Genomic DNA, 19,192 nt, shown 5'->3' with positions numbered 1-19,192 from the left:
AACCATTGAATCCCCCTCATACTCTACAACCCCCTTATGACAGTCCTCCAGAAGAGGAGGTGGATTCATCCTCCTCACATAAAAGGCCCAAACCTGGCAGCTGGAGCCAAAAAACTCCAGGTTCTCATGGAGACTCTGATTCAGAGACTGAATACAGAGACTCCTCTCCTAACTTTAGCCCGGAGAGAAATAGGCAAAAAAAAGACAACCCCTCTCAGGCTCCCGACACAGAAGATCTCCAATCATGGAGTCTTACAAACATACCTCCCCCGAAAAATGACACCGAGACATATATGGCGAACTTGGTTAAAGCCATCAACAATAGCATGATGCTTAACTTTGAGAAACAGGCAGTTTTATTTCAGTCATCTCTGGAGACTTTCAACAAGAGGTTGGAAGATAGCGAGGATAGGCTTATAAAAGTAGAAGAAAAAACAGAAAAAATCTCCCATGAAAATCAAGAGACACAAAAAGAAATAAACAAACTTAAGTCCAAACTAGCCGATCTGGAGGATCGCAATCGACGGAACAATCTGAAAATTCGTGGCATCCCTCCAAATGGCCTTGTAGGCTATGTCAAATCTCTATGCAAAAAAATCCTCCCTGTGGCTCCTGATTCTGAACTATTTATAGACAGAATCCATAGGCTACCACGCCCAAATCACATCCCAGCCGACTCACCCAGAGATACCATCATGCGTATACATTTTTATCATATTAAAGAAAAAATTCAAAGCTTTCTAAAAGAATTCAAAACTTTCCAAGAACCATTTGATCGCTTGAAAATATATGCGGACCTCTCCAAGGAGACTATAGAGGCCAGGAAATCCTACAAAGAGGCTACTACTGCGTTAAGAAATGAAGAAATAATAAACAAGTGGGGCTTCCCTCTGAAGCTACTGGTATTCTTTGGGGGAAAACAATTCCCCTTTATAGTCCCAAGGATGGACTCAAATTTATCACTACCCTTAAGAAAGATTCCTCCTCCATGACAACCCATTTCCCGCCTCTTCCTAAACGCTGAAAAAAAAACAACCCAAACACTATTAGGATGTTTACAATTAACCAATTCTGTCTTAAACTTTGTTAAGGTAGTGTTTTACTAATCTTTGGTTCAAACAAGTTTCTCTGTTTACCCTCGACTTTTCATTTGGGGATCTCTTCGTGCGATAGGGCTAAGACCCAGGAACTTTCACATGAACTTTCCCCGGATTACAGTTATCCTACATTTTAGTAGGAACTCTCTGAGGACTCTGTTTTAATTATTTAGTGTATTATATGCAATACCTGTTCTTTATAATACTGTGATACTAATTTGTACTGATATTGTTCTAGTGTTAAATATTTAAGTATATTTAAGTTACATCTAGATCCTACCAAGTCCAAACCATTGTGAAAGCAGTCCATTCATCTGAATTCTGCACGAAGGTAATTTGCTACTATCAAGAACCCATTACCAATTTACTACTTATAATGAGTTTAAACATCCTCACATACAATTTTAGAGGTCTGAACAGCCCGCACAAAAGATTTACACTCTGGAAAGAACTCAATAAACATCAAGCAGACATCATATGCTTGCAAGAAACAAAATTTGCAGAGGATAAACAACCCCGATTTCAACGTAAAAACTACCCCAACATATTCAAGTCTATGAATAAAAAGAAAAAAGCAGGTGTAGCAACCATAGTAAAAAATACAATTCCCTTCAAATTAGAAGAGGAATTCCACTACACGCAGGGTAGGTATCATATCCTAATATGCCAAATTAACAACCAATTATGTACTATAGTAAATGCGTATGTCCCCAACTTCAGACAAACAACATTCCTAGACAAACTAATGAAAAAAGTTTCAGAAAAAAAGAAAGGAGACCCAATAATAATGGGTAACTTTAACATAGTCCCAGGTGGACATATGGATTCCTCAGCCCCCAAAAGACACCTGTACGCTACTTTAAGTAACTGGTTGGCCAAAAACTAGTTATTTGATACATTTCGATGTATTAACACTACATCTAAAGAGTATTCTTTCTTTTCAGATACCCACCAATCTGCCTCTCGTATTGACCTAATACTCACAGATGTATTTACCATCTCTAAATTTACTTCTATCTCTATCAATGCCAAAACATTTTCCGATCATGCCCCTGTCACAGATAAAGTTAGGATAGGCCCCGAACTTAAAAAAATAACTTCCTATGGAAATGCAATTCTACACTCCTACACACCCCTGAATATAAAACCATTATCAAAAGCAGTTTGAAAAACTATTTTAAAGAAAACAATGATAAATCAATCAAACCGTTCACATGCTGGAACGAACATAAGGCAGTGATACGTGGAGTCATGATTCAACTCTCTTCCACCCACAAATTCTATGATGAGACGTATAAAGCGAAAAAGAATTTTTAATAGAATAGATAAGGTAATGTCTGAAAACGTTACAATTAAATTCCATCCCCAAGACATAGTTGAAATTTTTGCAGAATATTACTATAACCTTTACAATATAAATAAAAAAAGTCCCTAACCCTGAACCCAGTAAGGATACCATAAACTGTTTCCTCTCCTCCATTAACCTCCCCCAAATTAACAAACAAAATCTAGAAGATCTCACATCTCCCTTCACTGACCAAGAGATCCTAGATACAATCAAACATCTAAAATCATGCAAATCTCCTGGCCCCGACGGTTTAATTAATGAGTACTACAAAATTTTTGATCAAATTCTGGCCCCCCAACTCTCCCAAATATTTAAACACGCATCAATTACAGGTGCATTCCCTCCCGAAATGCTAGAGGCCAATATTACACTTATTCCCAAGCCCAAAGCAAATCTAGAAAATGTGAAAAACTATAGGCCAATCTCCTTAATTAACACCGATGTAAAAATCTATTCGAAATTAATAGCAAACAGACTCAAAAACATTCTCCCTCACATCATTAATGAAGATCAGATCGGTTTTGTTGGAGGTAGACAACCCACTGAAGGAACAAGAAGGCTAATCAACATAATAAAGAGAATTAACACCTTTAAATCCCCCGCAATTTTTGTAGCACTGGATGCCGAAAAGGCTTTTGACAGGCTGAATTGGGATTATTAGATTTCCACGCTTGCAAAATTCGGCTTCAATAATAAATTCATTTCTTCAATTCTGGCGCTTTATTCCAACCGAACAGCAAAAATATACGCAAACAACCACCTCTCCAGCCCCATTATGATCTCCAATGGAACAAGACAAGGATGCCCTTTATCCCCCCCTTCTCTTTTGCAATAGAACCTCTTGCACAAAAAATAAGAGACAGCCAGAATATCAAAGGTTTTGATTCAGGCCCCCGTCAATTAAAAATCAATTTATTTGCGGATGATATTTTCCTTACTCTCCTAGACCCAGTAATATCTATGAGTGAAATCTCACCCATCTTAGAGGACTTCTCTAAGATCTCATATTTTAAAATCAACCAAGAAAAATCAAAAATAATGCACTTTAATCTAAGCAACGTTCAGATAGAAAAAATAAAAGAGGAATCCCAATACGGATGGGTTGAAGACGAACTAAAATATCTAGGAATAATCATAGCAAAAAATATCAACACATTAATAACCAGAAATATGGAGTCATTAATTAACACCGTTACAAAAGACATACTTTTCTTTAATGACAAAGACCTCTCATGGACAGGTAAAACTCTGACAATCAAAACCATCACCCTCCCAAAAATACTATATATCTTTAGGAATCTACCCCTCATCATTCCTTCCTCCTATATTATTAAATTACAAAATTTAGTTAATTCCTTCATATTTGGGGAAAAAAAAGAAAGAACACCCACTAAAACTCTTTACAAAACTAAAATGAATGGAGGACTGAGCCTTCCCAACATTGACGCTTACCACTGGGCCAATATTATAAAGCAGAGCCAATATTGGCTGATCCAAGAAGGTACACCTGCATGGTTATATATATAAAATCTCTTAAATAATAATATCCCCCCAAGTAACACACTTTATAAAAACTTATTCAAAAAGTTTCAATACGAGCCAGCACATCCAATCTTTCAAGCTGCAATACTAGCGTGGAAAAAATTATCTAAAATCAAAAATAAAAACTCAACTAACTGAAATATGATAAATAACTTCCACCTTACCTTCATTTCCTCTTTATATAACAAGTTTATTCCCCTACACTGGTCAGACTTAGGCCTAAAAAAGTTAAAAGACATCCACGATGGAAAAAAATTCCTCCCCTTCATAGACCTCAAAAGTAAATTCAAACTTACCTCAACTGATTTTCTCTACTACATCATGATTAAAGATTTTGTATCTCGATTCCTTTCAAACAATCGATCAACCTCTGAGGTGTTGATAAAAGTTATGTGCAACCCCAACCACAAAATTTTCTGGAGCCTCATATTTATTTACAACCACTTTAATGAGGACAATTCATTGATCAAAAACTCCTCCATGATCAGGTGGGAGAAAAGAATTGAGATCCACATTCTCACTGGAAGAGTGGGAAGATGCCATAAGTTTTACCTATGCTTCAAACATCTCGATGTCACTACATGAAACATACTTCAAGACACTTTCCAGGTGGTACTTCACTCCTGTCAGGCTCTCACACATCGACTCAAATAATTCTCCTATGTGCTGGAGGAATTGTGGCCTACAAGGCAACCTCTTACACATTTTCTGGGACTGCCCGAGAATCAAGAAACTTTGGGCTCAAATTTCCAAATGAATTAGTAAATTAAACAATAACCCAATCACCTTGTCTCCAAAAATGGCACTTCTCTCACTGGGTATGGAAGCAGTCGACGCATCAGTAAAACTGCTCATTAATCACATACTCTTAGTGACTAAAAACTCCATAGCATTTAATTGGAAAAATTCAGAACCTCCTCTATACTCAGTAATAGTAGAGAGAATTGATCTACACAAATCTTTTGAATTCAGATTTGCAAGTCAGAATGATTGCCTAGCTAAATTCTGTAAAAAACTTGAACTGCTGCACAAACTACTTTCCTTAAATTTAACCATACTGACTTAACAGTCGGAATATCGTCTTTCACAAGTAAAACAAATAAGAATGGACTTCTAACCATAATTGATTTGTTGAGTTAGTTTCCCAACGTTGGGACCTTGTTATGACTTTATTATTTCTTTCATGTTATTATAATGTCATCTATGTTCAAACTGGCTCACTCAATAGAGTACTCTATGTCCCTTCCCCTTTCCCCCTCCACACAAATGTAATTGCTTTAAAACTTAATAAAAAATTATTGGGAAAAAAAAAAAAGATCAAATAAAGATTTTTTCTACATTTTAAACTGGAGCTGGATCAACATTTTTTTTTCTGTGCAACAACATTATAAACCATAATGGGTACATATTCTATCCGTGAGAATTAAGGATAAAACATAAATGTGTTATGCAGACGTCTGAATGAGGCCTAAGGCTATGTTCACATAACGTTTGTATATATGTTCAGTGGCTCTGTTGGGGCATTCAGTCGAACGCCTGCAAAATGAGATTCGGGGCTGCTGACTATAATCATGCAGATGGAGTCACAGTGTGCTCTGTGGTGCTTAAGTTTCAGCTGTATACACCTAGTTGAAGTGGGAAGAAAGATGTAGTCAACTAAGTACAAAACAACTCTTCCACTGACCGCTTTATCGGTTTTGCGGAGGCAGTGAATTATTGTAAGACTACGGTCACACTATCGTATTTGGTAAGTATTTTACATCAGTATTTGTAAGTCAAAACCAGGTAGGAAACAATCAGAGAAAGAGTATAATAGAAATACATGCACCAATTCTTCATTTTTGACCCACTCCTGGTTTTGACTCATAAATACTGATGTGAAATACTGACCAAATACTGATAGTGTGAATGTGGCCTAAAGCCAGCAAGTGGAAGCCACCTAAAGAAGCATGCTACTTCTTACAAGCCATTTTTACACATTCTGTATTTTGTAAGTATTTTACATCAGTATTTGTAAGCCAAAACTAGGAGTGGAACAATCAGAGGAAAAGTATAATAGAAACATGTCACCACGCCACCCACTCCTGGTTTGGGCTTGTAAATACAGATGTAAAATAATGACAAAATACTGAACATGTAAACGTGGCCTTTACCATCTCACGGTTTATGAACCTTTAAGCAGTTAAAAGAGGTAACAAAAGACTGAACATGTTCATAGAAATGTCATTTTTACATTGCTGTGCAGTATGTTCACTTTTTACGGTGGTTTTGCGACACTTTTTCAGGTGGGTTCCAAGTAGATTCCACCTGATAAAGACATTGTTTGCACATTCAGAACCTTTTGAGTAGATTTTTCAGCCCCTAAAAAACTTAGTGTGAACATACCCTTTAATGTTGTTCCATATTATTGTAATTCTATCACTTAAAGCCATAATTTTCTCTTCTATCCAGATCGTACAACAAGCGCTTGATCAAGCCAGGAAAGGAAGGACTTGCATCATGATCGCACATAGACTATCTACAGTCCAGAATGCCGATGTTATTGTTGTCATGAACAATGGAACAGTGATCGAAATAGGAACTCACCAGAAGCTTCTCAGTAACCAAGGGGCATATTTCCAACTAGTAAATGCACAAAATATAACTTAGATGAAATGCTCTGAACTGCTGCAAAACAATATCAATATGAAGCCTTGAAACCTAAAAGTCTGCTTAGCTACTGCTAGAAGAAAGCCAATGAGCATTCCAAAAAATCTATTTTTATTTTAAGGGGTATTCCCATCTCCAAGATCCTATCCCAATATGTTGTAGGTGTAATAATAATAATAATATTAGCAAATATCTCCAATTAGATATGTAGTATAGTATTTTTGATTCGCTATCTCTCTTACCTCATGTGCAGGCATTGCAGGACCTTAGGTGTCCATGGTTACGACCACTGGCAACTTGCTAACTAACTGTGACTTTATCAGTGGACATAACCATTGATACCTAAGGTCCTGTGATACCTGCACATGAGGGAAGAGACATAGTGAATCATAAATACTATACTTCATTTCTAATTGGAGATATTTGCTAATATTATTATTATTATTATTACACCTACTACATATTGGGATAGGATCTTGGAGATGGGAATACCCCTTTAAGCCTTATGTAACTGCTCTATATAACATATGATAAGTGGACTAGAGGTAGATTTTGCAATGTATGCACTAATAAACAAGCCATATTTATCTAATGTTTAGAATTGAAGAACATAATGTTATACATGTTATTTCGCATTATAACTGCTTACTCACAATATTAATTGCATTAAATTATATTTAAAAATTAAAAACATGGACATGAATTTTTGTGACTAGAGATGAGCAAATATATATAGGCATGGACATTTAACTATGCATGGATGTATGGATGATGCAATCTAGTGAAAAATAGTTAGGACATTAAACTACACTGTGTGAACTGTAAGGCTATGTGCCCACGATGCAGAAATGCTCAGGATTTTTTCCTGAGCGTTTCTGCATCTCCCTGGCAGAAAAAAACGCATGCAGATTGTACATGTGTTTTCCTGCCAGGAACATGCGGAAATGGAGCATTATTCACTGACATTTCCGCATGCGGATTGACAAGCGCTTTCCAAGCGATTACCATCACTTGGAAAGTGCTTGACAACTAGGTCACACTATATAAATCCATGCAAACAGCATGGATTTATATAATGTGACCCGAGAGAGTGGTAAAAATAAATATATACTTACCCTCCGATTGCCCCCGGTGTCCCGCTCACTCCCTTCTCCCTTGCTGGCAACAGTGAATTGAAAGACCTACCGACGTCAGCGTCGCGTGACCCGTCACATGACTCTGACGTGAGCGCAGGTCCTTCAATTCACTGCAAAGTGCCGGGAAGCAAGTAGGAGCGCAGCGCGGGCCGACAGAAGGTAAGTATACATTTATTTTATATTTTATTCTTTTTTTACAGATTTTTTAATGGTACCAGGGTGTGGATGAGACTCCCCTCTCATCTACACCCGGGTACCATCCGCACATTAGAACGCTTGAATTACGCATCTACATATACAGTGACACGTAATCCATGCGGTCTAATGCAAGTCAATGGCGGCGAAGACGCAGCACTTCCGCAAAATAATTGGTAGTGCTGCGTTTTTTTCCACAATGATAATCCGTAGCGGAAATTTCCGCAGCATGTGCATAGCACATGCGGATTATCATTGGGGAACATTGCTGCCCTTCTACCATGCGTTTTTGATGCGTTTCCGCATCTGCAAAAACGCTGCGGAAACGCATTAAAAACGCATCGTGGGCACACAGCCTAAGACAAGATATTTCACCATACATATCAATTATATTAAATGCCGAGGTCAATAATGATCTAAGGTGTTAGGCCACAGCCCCACTATCAGTATTCGGTCAGTATTTTTTCTCAGGAGTGGGAGCCAAAACCAGGAGTGAGTGATACATGCAGAATTGGTGACTTGTTTCTATTATACCTTTTCTCTGATTGTTCTTCACCTGGTTTTGGCTCCCACTCCTGAGAAAAAATACTGATTAAGTACTGATAGTGGCCTTAGTCAGAGGGTGGTGGCTTTCCTTGTCAGCTCATTACCACTCCACCATCTGTGTGACCTGATCTCTTTACTCTGCCAGCTCTAACAAAAGTCTCACTAATCTGCCATTAGCATCTGACTATTGAGGTCTAAAATGTATGGAGGCCCCAACTATCCCCCATCAGACAATGTCAGGGGAGATAAAGTTCCAGCATGTCTGATTTTGGACTGTCGATCCTTTTACTTCTTCATGCAATAAGGTGTGGCTCAGTGGCCTGTTGCCTTGCAGCTCTGGGGTCCTGGGTTCAAATCCGACCAAGGACAGCATCTGCAAAAGGTTTGTGTGTTCTCCCTGTTTTTGCGTGGGTTTCCGGTTTCCTCCAGCTTCAAAGACATACTGATAGGGAATTTAGATTGTGAGCCCCAATTAGAACAGAGAGGATGATATCTGTAAAGTGCTGCGGAATTAATGGAGCTATATAAGGTCCCCTATACTACATGTCCATGTTTGCAATACATGTAGCATCCGTTTTTTTCACGAATGACACACATACCTATTATAACCTATGTTGATCATTACATTGACTGTACTGTATGTCCGTGTGAACCATAAGGATACATATCCATTTTTTTCCGGCCGAACGCATGACAAGGGCCAATAAAAGTCAATGGGTCCATGGAAAACGTCTGCCGTCCGTGTGCACTACGTGTTTAACATTACAAAGTATGTAATAACTTTTGTAACTTCATTCTTTCTTTATTTATACTGGAAAAACACTGATAAAACACTGATGGCACACTGAAGACATAGTGATCCAAAACACTGACACCGGTACTGTTTTCCGGTACTGATTTTATAAGGGTGTGTGAAGGAGGACTAAGTGAATAAAATAAATAAATAAGACACTGCCAGAGAGGTCTGGAAATGTGTTACGGGTCCGGGTGATGGAACCTCTGTGCTTCGGTGCAAGGAGGGACCAGAGTGGCGTAACTAAGTGCCTACTCGGACCGACCCAGGTCACGCGGCGGCTTAGTCGACTCCGTGAACCAGGGAGGGACTGGCAGGTGCTCTGGATAGGCAAGCTGGCGGGCACTGCAGGTAACTGGCAGGTGCTCCAGGTAGGCGGGCTGGCGGGCACGGCAGGTAACTGGCAGGTGCTCCAGGTAGGCAGGCCGGCAGGCATGGCAGGTAACTGGCAGGTAAACAGACTGGGGAGCAGGACTGTTAGACAGATTGGCGAGCAAGGCTGACAGGCAGCGGAACCTGAGGGCTGAGGAAAGTGTTAGCACACAAAACAACAACCTTGCACAGGCACCTCCATTTTGTTGTAGGTGCCTTATATAGGGGAAGTCTTCCGGCCATTGGCCAGGGACTCTTTAGGACGGCGCGTGCCCCCTTTAAGAGGGATGGAGCATGCACACACCCTAAGCACAATGCCTGGGAAGCTGCACGCGACGCGCGCCACAGCAGCAGGAGAGGAGCTGGAAGACACCGAACCGGGACCGTGGCAGTGAGGGGAATGGCGTCTCTGCCCGGCAGGAGGCAGAGACGCCGATGCTACAATATGGCTTTCTTACAGAGAATACAGGAGCACTTGGCAGAGTATGGGAGAGTTGGATGAGATAGATGCTCACCGAATGATCAGCCTAGCCATAGTTCTGCATGCAGATGTACAAAATGTACAAATATGTTAATAAAGAATAAAACAAAATGCATTTCCCCCTCAAAAAAAAAAAAAATTAATATATATTTACTTACCTCATGATTATAGCATAGAAAGGGAATAATACATTGGCAAAGTAGTGGCCTCAGATAAGTGGCACTAGGGAGCTAGCATTCTTCCTTTTGAGGAGAGTTGATTTGCATAATCATAATGTAGCAAAAAAGTTAAACTGAGGGTGATGCACTGCAATTACTTTGTCTGCTGCTCCGCCTCAGGTGGCCTTTACTATTCTTAAAGGGTCAGCAGTCAGACCTCACTATTCTTAGAGAGCCATCAGCCGGCTATGCTTTGCTGTTTCCATTACTAAAGAGTGGGTCTCCTATACTGTAATTGCGTATGCAGTGAGTGGCAGGGCTGCCCAAAATTTGGAAGCACCCCAATACCCCTTTGAAAATTTAGACGCACCCCAAGGAAGAGCGTTAGAGGAGGGCCTCCTGAAAACAATGTTCCCATTATTAGGAAGTGGGTCTCCCATACTGTTTGCCTATGCAGTGAATGCAAGGGCTGCCAAAAATTACGAGGCACTCAAATGCCCCTTGGAAGAGACGTAGAGGGCCTCATGAAAACATGTTCCCATTATTAGGAAGTGGGTCTTCCATAGTGTTGGTATATGCAGTGCATGCAAGAGCTGCCAAAAATTTGGAGGCACTCCAATGCGCCTTGGAAGAGACATGGAGGTCAGAGGGCCTCCTGAAAGCAATGTTCCCATTATTAGGAAGTAGGTCTCTGATTGTGTTTGCCTATGCAGTGAATGCAAGGGTTGCCAAAAAGTTGGAGGCACTCCAATGCCCTTGGAAGAGATGTGGAGATCAGAGGGCCTCCTGAAAACAATGTTCCCATTATTAAGAAGTGGGTCTCCCATAGTGTTGGCCTATGCAGTGAATGCAAGGGCTGCCAAAAATTTGGAGGCACTCCAATGCCCCTTGGATGAGACGTAGAGGGCCTCATGAAAAAATGTTCCCATTATTAGGAAGTGGGTCTCCCATAATGTTGGCCTATGCAGTGAATGCAAGGATTGCCAAAAATTTGGAGGCACTCCAATGCCCTTTGGAAGAGACTTAGAGGGCCTCATAAAAAAATTTCCCATTAGAAAGGAGCGGGTCTTCTATACTTGTAATGCCCATGCACTAAGTGTATGGGCTGAGAAACATTTACCCTTGGGGCTATACATGAACAAACTGTAAAAAAAAAAAAAAATTACGGGCATCATAAACACCCTTTAAAAAAATTATGTGGGTTTTGCATCACAGACCACGGTCACCCTGGTGATATGGTTGTGGAGGATGAGGATAAGGAGGAGGACAAGAGCAAATAGCCACAATCAAGAAGCGTATAACCATGTGTGGATGTGAAAAAGGTGCATGAGAATACACCTCCCAAAAAAAGACACTGGATTTGAGTTTATGTTATGCTGCTATCATTCAGTGGTTTTGAGAAGTCTCGACCAATCCAGCCCTTGTTCGTTTTTATAAGAGTCAGCCTGTCAGCATTTTCAGTTGACAGGCGGATGCGCTTATCAGTTATAATTCCACCAGCGGCACTAAAAACCTGCTCTGATAAAACGCTTGTGGAAGAGCAGGCCAGAGTCTCCAAGGAGTAGAAAGCCAGTTCATTCCACGTGTTCAGCTTCGATACCCAATAATTATAAGGCACAAAGGAATCACGGAGGACGTTGGTACGGTTGGCAAGGTACTCCTTCAGCATCTTCCCAAACTTTGCACTCCTTGTGAGAGTACCCCACGCTTCAGGGCCTGTGCAATGGATGGGGCTGAGAAAACTCTCCCAGAACTTTGACAGTGTTCCCCTGCCTTTGCTAGATTGCATTTGTGTCTCTCTAGCCTTGTACTCCTTGGTTGTCTAACGAACTATGACCTCTGCCGCCAGCATTTTCAGATGGGAATTTTTTTAATCGTTCCGCAACAATGGCCTTCTGGTACTGCCCCATTTTTGTAGACTTGTTCACCTAAGGAATAAGAGATATAAAGTTCTCCTTGTAGCGTGGGTCTAGAAGTGTCACCAACCAGTAATGACTGTCACCAAAAATCTTCCAGGAGCATGTTGAACACATGAGGACTGTATTACAGAGGTATCAACAACAGAGTTAAGTTGACCCCAAAGAAGCGTGAACTGTTCAAAAGCCAAGTCCGATTTCTAGGGAAAATTGTGTCCGGAGAAGGATATACCATGGACCCAGCAGAAATTGCTCCGGTACTGGCCTTAAAAGACAAGCGGCCCTCTACTGTCGGGGAGTTGAGGCAGATCTTAGGATTCCTCTCCTACTATCGTACTTACATTCAGAACTTCTCCAGGATTGCTGCCCCGCTATACCACCTCTTGGGGGGGGGGGGGGGGGTCAACAATACCCACGGAGAAAAAGAAGAATGCGGGTAGGACTGGGCTTAAAAGAGCTTTAAAGAGACAACACCGTTTCGTCCCAACAGCCCATTCTCTGGAAAGCAGACCACCAGGATGTAATGGAAGAACTAATAGACTACCTGGTAAAACCACCCATCTTGGGATATCATGATTTCAATTTACTGTTCATTCTTCATTGTGACGCTTCTCAAGTCGGACTGGGCGCTGCCCTGTATGAGCATCAAGATGGAAAATTGAGAGTCATCAGTTACAGTTCTAGAACGTTGACAGACGCCGGGAAGAATTATTATCTACGTTCCGTAAAATTCCTGGCATTGAAATGGGCTGTCTGTGAACGATTTAGATTGTCTCTACTACAGCAAAGAGTTTGAGGTATACACTGACAACAACCCCTTGACCTATGTCCTCACTACAGCGAAACTGAATGCAATGGGTCAGAGATGGGTCGCTTAACTAGCTGACTTCAATTTCAACACCAAGTACAGGCCAGGAAAATGCAATGCGGATGCTGACGGATTGTCGAGAATGCCACTAGAGCCTGAGGAGTTCATGCAAGAATGCTTCAAGGAAGTAAGTCTGGAAGCAATTGAGAGCACTACCCAACAGTGCAAGCTTATCAAGAGGAAGGCACACCATTGTGGTGTCCATTGACGTTAGAAACCACCATAAAAGCGAGAGAACAAGATCACACCCTGTCTATTCAACAACTACCAAAAGGAAAAATCCGTAGAGCACAGCGGGAAGATCAGATAATTGGTAGAATACTACTTTATGTGGACCAAAATCAGTTTCCAAGTAAACGGGAGAGAGATAATGAGTCACCAACTGTATCTGTTTTAGTTAAAGAATGGACAAAGCTCTACCTCAGTGAAGATGGTATCCTGTATCGTAAAGGAGGACATAACCGGCAGTTGGTACTACCCATAGTATTCCATAGGTTGGTATTCAATGAACTCCATGAAAACATAGGACACCTGGGAGTGGAAAGGACAACCAACTTGATCCGTGAACGTTTCTTTTGGCTGTAAATGTTGAGATATATTGAGAGTTACGTGACCAGGGAGTGTGGGTGTCTGAAAGATAAACGTTCCAACACATCAACCCGGGCACCTATGGGCAACATCCAAACTACATATCCTTTTGAGATGGTCTCAATAGACTTTCTACATCTCGAGACGTGCAAGGGTGGTTACGAATGCATATTCGTGGTGATGGAACATTTTAATCGGTTTGCCCAAGCATATGCCACCACCAATAAAGCAGGTCAAACAGTGGCAGAGAAGATCTTCAATGTTTTGGTTTGAGGTTTGGGTTTCCTACGAGGTTACACCATGACCAAGATGGAGAATTTGAGAACCCGCTCTTTGCCAAGCCATGAAAGTACTGTAGAATTTAGAGATCCCACACAATGCCCTATCACCCAGAGGGTAATGGACAAGTTGAACGTTTTAACCGGACATTATTGTTGATGATGCGCACAACAGCTGACAAGAAGAAAGACTGGAAGAGTTCTCTGTCAAAAGTGGTACATGCCTATAACTGTACAAAGGGTTACTCACCCTTCTTCCTATTGTATGGATGATCGCCAAGACTGCCAATCGACATCATGTTCGATACTCCGGTGTCAAAGACTTACAGAATGTATCTGGAGTACGTTCAGAGATGGAAGGAATGGATGGCAGAAGCATACAACATAGTGTCCAAAGTGGTTACGCAAGGACAGAGCAAGAGTAAGGAGTACTATGATCGAAAATATTAAGGAGCAGAATTGTCTCCGGGAAGCCGGGTGCTAGTCAAGAACGTACGTGAGAAAGGTGGTCCAGGAAAACTTTGTTCGTAAAGGGAAGACAAGGTGTATGTGGTCGTAAAGAGGAAAGTTGATGACAGTCCAGTGTATGAAATCCGATTGGAAAGAGGGGACAAGAAAACCAGAATAGTCCATCGGAATTTATTACTACCCTGTGATTATCTCCCACCACAACAAGACTTCCCAGAAGCAGAGCGACATCGACCGAGATCGACTAAGAGACCAACACAGATTGAAGCTCCGATGGTGGATAGTGACCTTGAAAGTTCCGATGAAGAAGAGCACACAGTTGTATTTCTCGGACCGGCAAGGAGAGAGTTGTACCATCCTCAGGAGAGTGAACTAAGTCCCGAGGCTCCAGAGTTTGTACCAAGGAGTACAGATGAAGTCCAATTCAGATCTGATGATTGAACACTGGTCACTGGAGAGACCGATCGACACTCAGGAGAAGTGGAATTACCAGACTGTGTGGAAACAGGGGAGAAGTACAGGAACTTACAGAGTCAATTCCAGGAGCATCTGAGGAAGCACGGGAAACGAGTGTGATAAAAAAAACTCTTGGAACTGAAGAACCCATGGTATCTGAGGAACAACCCACCAGGATGATGTCGACTCGAGAAGTGAGGAGGCCCGTGAAGCTGAAGTATGAGACACTTGGTGAACCGAGTCAAGGGCCAAGGACTGTCGACTAGAAACAGGTATCTCTGCCTACGGAGCAGGTTGTAGTATCGGCTTCTCTGCCCACTGACAGGCAGAGATGCCCTCCCTCTTACCGCCGCACTCCCCGCCCGGCATCCTCCGACGCTCCTGCTTCTGCTACTGCCGGCGCGCACAGCTTCCCGGGCATTGTGTTTAGGGCGCGTGCGCGCACGCTCCCTCCCTCTTAAATGGGCCGCGCACGCCGTCCTAAGGAGTCCCCGGCCAATGGCCGGAGGGCCTCTCATATAGATGGCACTTCCTCCAAAATGGAGGTGCCCATGCAAGGTTGTAACTTTGTATGTTAAACTCTGTTTCAGCCCTCAGGTCCCGCTGCTAGTCTGACTACCAGTCCAGTCCGCCAGCCTGACTACCAGTCCAGTCCACCAGCCTGACTACCAGTCCAGTCCGCCAGCCTGACTACCAGTCCAGTCCGCCAGCCTGACTACAAGTCCAGTTCGCCATCCTGACTACCAGTTCTGTCCGCCAGCCTGACTACCAGTCCTGTCCACCAGCCTGACTACCAGTCCTGTCCGCCAGCCTGTCTACCAGTCCTGTCCGCCAGCTTGTCTACTCTCCAGCCCGACAATCTGTCTACAGTCCAGTCTGCCAGTCTCTCTATGGGCCCTGCCCGCCTGCTTACCTGGAAGCACCTGCCTGTTACCTGCCATGCCTACCATCCAGCCTACCTGGAGGCTCTTGCTTGTTACCTGCTGTGCCTACCAGCCAGTCTACCTGGAGGCTCCTGCTTGTTACCTGCCGTGTCTGCCAGTCCGTCTACCCGGATCATCCGTCAGCCTGCCTGCCATGCTCATCTGCTGTACCGGTCAGTACCTGCCTTTTGACCTGTGGGAGTCACCTGCTCTCATACAATGTCTGGCCCAGAGTAGCACCTGGTCCCTCTGCTTGGTCCTTCCCTGGTCACAGAGTCGATTGAGCCGCCATATGACCTTGGTCAGTCCGAGTAGATACCTAGTTACGCCCCTCTGGTCCCTCCTTGAACTGCAGCACAGAGGTTCCACCACCCGGATTAGTAACACAGGTATGCCCACTTGAGTATTCACCACCGAGAAGCAGTATGGAAGATGTTGCCTGGTGGAAAGACTTGTTTTCATGCTTTGATTTTCCTTAAAACACTTTGTGGAAACAAAGAACTGTTAAGGCATAGTGAGAGAGCTGGTTGAAGACGTACGAAAAGCTCCAGCTGAAGAGACGCTGATTGTGTTAATTGTTTATTTCTTACAGGAGTACTACAAGAAAAAGGTTGTAGAATAGGTTGTTATAAATGTTATGCCAATTTTGTATAGAAAGTTACTCAACATTCACCACTGTCTCAGAATTGGTCAGATTGACCAATTAAGACGAATGTCGAGGACGACATTCAAAAAGAAGGGAATAGTGTGACATGCAGAAGTAGTGTTGTTGGTTCAAAAGCATCCAGCAACTGTTCCAAATAACACAAGCACAGAAGACAGGAAGCGTTGCGCTTCAAAAGCATACAGCATCTAGAGGGGTTTACACAGTCACAGGAGACAGGGAGTGTTTTAGCAGAGCCCCAGGGGGATTGTGGGGAACTTGTTATTGTAGTCTGGCTGAAGCTGAAGAGAAAGGTGGTGTGTTATCTGGATCTGACAGTAGGCAACTGAACAGGATTCAGATCAGGAGAGAAACTAAACACAGGTCAGATAAACTCCCTAAAGTAACAGTGCAGAGTATTATCGGCAGGAAGATAAAGACTGGAAGGAATTGTGTCACAGGGATCATCTCCCTCATCAAACCCCCCCCCCCCTCTATCTCCATGCAGGATAAAGAATGCTGTGTACTATTGTGTAATTGTGAAGGAAAAGCCTGTGGTTGCATATGCATAGAAGTGTGCTGCTAAGAGATATAATCTATGCTGAATTATGCTACTGAATAGACTGTAATACTGAGTCTTGTGAAGAAACTACTGTATTGTTACTGGAGCCGGTTGCTCAAGAAAGTCAGACTGTACTGTAATGAAGATTGTTGCTGTAATATTCCTGAATTGCACTGTCCGTGCTTGAGATTAAATTCCACTGTTAAACTGTTGAAAAATACTCTTGTCATGTGTCTGAGAGAAGCTGCAGCCTATGGTCGCTCTGAGTAACGGTTCCCCCAGGATTCCAAAGAATTCATGAAACCCGTCCCGCCCTATCTGAACCTAGCGGCGCGCGTGTAACATAAAGGATAAGGCCCAGCGGGTTGTCGTTTTTCCCACAGGTATTGGACACAACTTCAGCCCTGGTTCCCAGTATGGGTAGAGTATCCCACTTGCTAAGTACCATAGCCCTAGGAATTCTTCTCCACCACTAGCCATATGTTCGGATTCCATCTGCCTCTGAGAGTTTAAGTCCATTTTTGTCTGCCGCCTAGCAGGCTGAGTGTGCCCAAGGGCCCCGATGTCCATCTCGAGGTTCCCAGTCCAGCAAGGTGACTGGTACTGAGGGGTTCTTTGGCAATCCACTGCCCCAAGGTTTTAGGCCCACTTTGTCCCTAGCAGCCTTTGGCCTGCGACTGTTACTTATCACCTCTCAATACTTCTCACAACTGACTATATAGAGAAAAGAGGGAAACGGCCCTAGCACAGATCTTACAGGGTGGATGGATCACTAAGGGGCGAGGTTACTCCCCTTGTGAGGTTGTGCTCACAGGCTCAACACTGAGCAAGTTGGAAAATAGATGCTCCCTATCAGGACTGGCATCAGCACCCTTCATACCCAGGCAAGTGCCGGGGCCCTGGACCATCAGTGGGGCCCGGGCTGCTTCCCCGGCATCTGTGCAGGGCTGCCAGTGCTGTCCGAGCCCTGCTCTGCTTCGTCTGCTGTTATTCCACCAATCAGGCCCAGTCAGGGGTGTTGCAAGGCAGTTAGGTCCGTGGCCTGGGCCTCGGAACATACAGTTATATGAAAAAGTTTGGGCACCCCTATTAATCTTAAGCTTAATGTTTTGTAAAAATTGGTGTTTTGGCAACAGCTATTTCAGTTTGATATATGTAATAACTGTTGGACACAGTAATGTTTCTGCCTTGAAATGAGGTTTATTGTACTAACAGAAAATGTGCAATTTGCATTCAAACAAAATTTGACAGGTGCGTAAGTATGGGCACCCTTATCATTTTCTTGTTTTAAATACTCCTACCTACTTTTTACTGACTTACTAAAGCACTTTTTTGGTTTTGTAACCTCATTGAGCTTTGAACTTCATAGCCAGGTGTATGCAATCATGAGAAAAGCTACTTAAAGTGGCCACTTGCAAGTTGTTCTCCTGTTTGAATCTCCTCTGAAGAGTGGCATCATGGGCTCCTCAAAACAACTGTCAAATGATCTGAAAACAAAGATTATTCAACATAGTTGTTCAGGGGAAGGATACAAAAAGCTGTCTCAGAGATTTAACCTGTCAGTTTCCACTGTGAGGAACATAGTAAGGAAATGGAAGAACACAGGGACAGTTGTTGTTAAGGCCAGAAGTGGCAGGCCAAGTAAAACATCAGAAAGGCAGAGAAGAAGAATGGTGAGATCAGTCAAGGACAATCCTAAGACCACCTCCAGAGAGCTGCAGCATCAACTTGCTGCAGATGGTGTCACTGTGCATCGGTCAACTATACAACGCACTTTGCACAAGGAGAAGCTGTATGGGAGAGTGATGCGAAAAAAGCCGTTTCTGCAAGCACGCCACAAACAGAGTCGGCTGAGGTATGCAAAAGCACATTTGGAGAAGCCAATTTATTTTTGCAAGAAGGTCCTGTGATGAAACCAAGATTGAGTTGTTTGGTCATACAAAAAGGCATTATGCATGGCGTAAAAAAAACACAGCATTCTAAGAAAAACACTTGCTACCCAAAGTAAAATTTGGTGGAGGTTCCATCATGCTTTGGGGCTGTGTGGCCAATGCCGGCACCGGAAATCTTGTTAAAGTTGAGGGACGCATGGATTCCACTCAGTATCAGCAGATTCTTGACAATAATGTTCAAGAATCAGTGACAAAGTTAAAGTTACGCAGGGGATTGATCT

General features: G+C 42.6%; 1 protein-coding gene across 9 annotated transcripts in view; it reads left to right on the top strand.

The window, feature by feature from the left end:
• Positions 1-19,192, top strand: part of LOC141265127 (ATP-binding cassette sub-family B member 5-like) — a 1,418,963-nt gene that overhangs the window by 737,398 nt on the left and 662,373 nt on the right. For 2 of the 9 annotated variants that reach the window (XM_073677804.1, XM_073677806.1), the window contains exon 28: positions 6,439-6,790. The exons of the other annotated variants lie outside the window; for them this stretch is intronic. In XM_073677804.1, coding sequence (XP_073533905.1) covers positions 6,439-6,636 — 198 coding nt within the window. In that variant the 3' untranslated portion in view covers positions 6,637-6,790. Of the gene's footprint in view, positions 1-6,438; positions 6,791-19,192 lie in introns of those variants that run through there. 9 annotated transcript variants of the gene reach the window in all.

Source organism: Phyllobates terribilis, unplaced genomic scaffold (genome assembly GCF_046119375.1).
Source record: "Phyllobates terribilis strain yellow unplaced genomic scaffold, ASM4611937v1 Scaffold_4__5_contigs__length_816908805, whole genome shotgun sequence".
In the NCBI taxonomy this organism is placed as follows: Eukaryota; Metazoa; Chordata; class Amphibia; order Anura; family Dendrobatidae; genus Phyllobates; species Phyllobates terribilis.
This window is presented reverse-complemented; position numbering and strand designations above follow the sequence as displayed.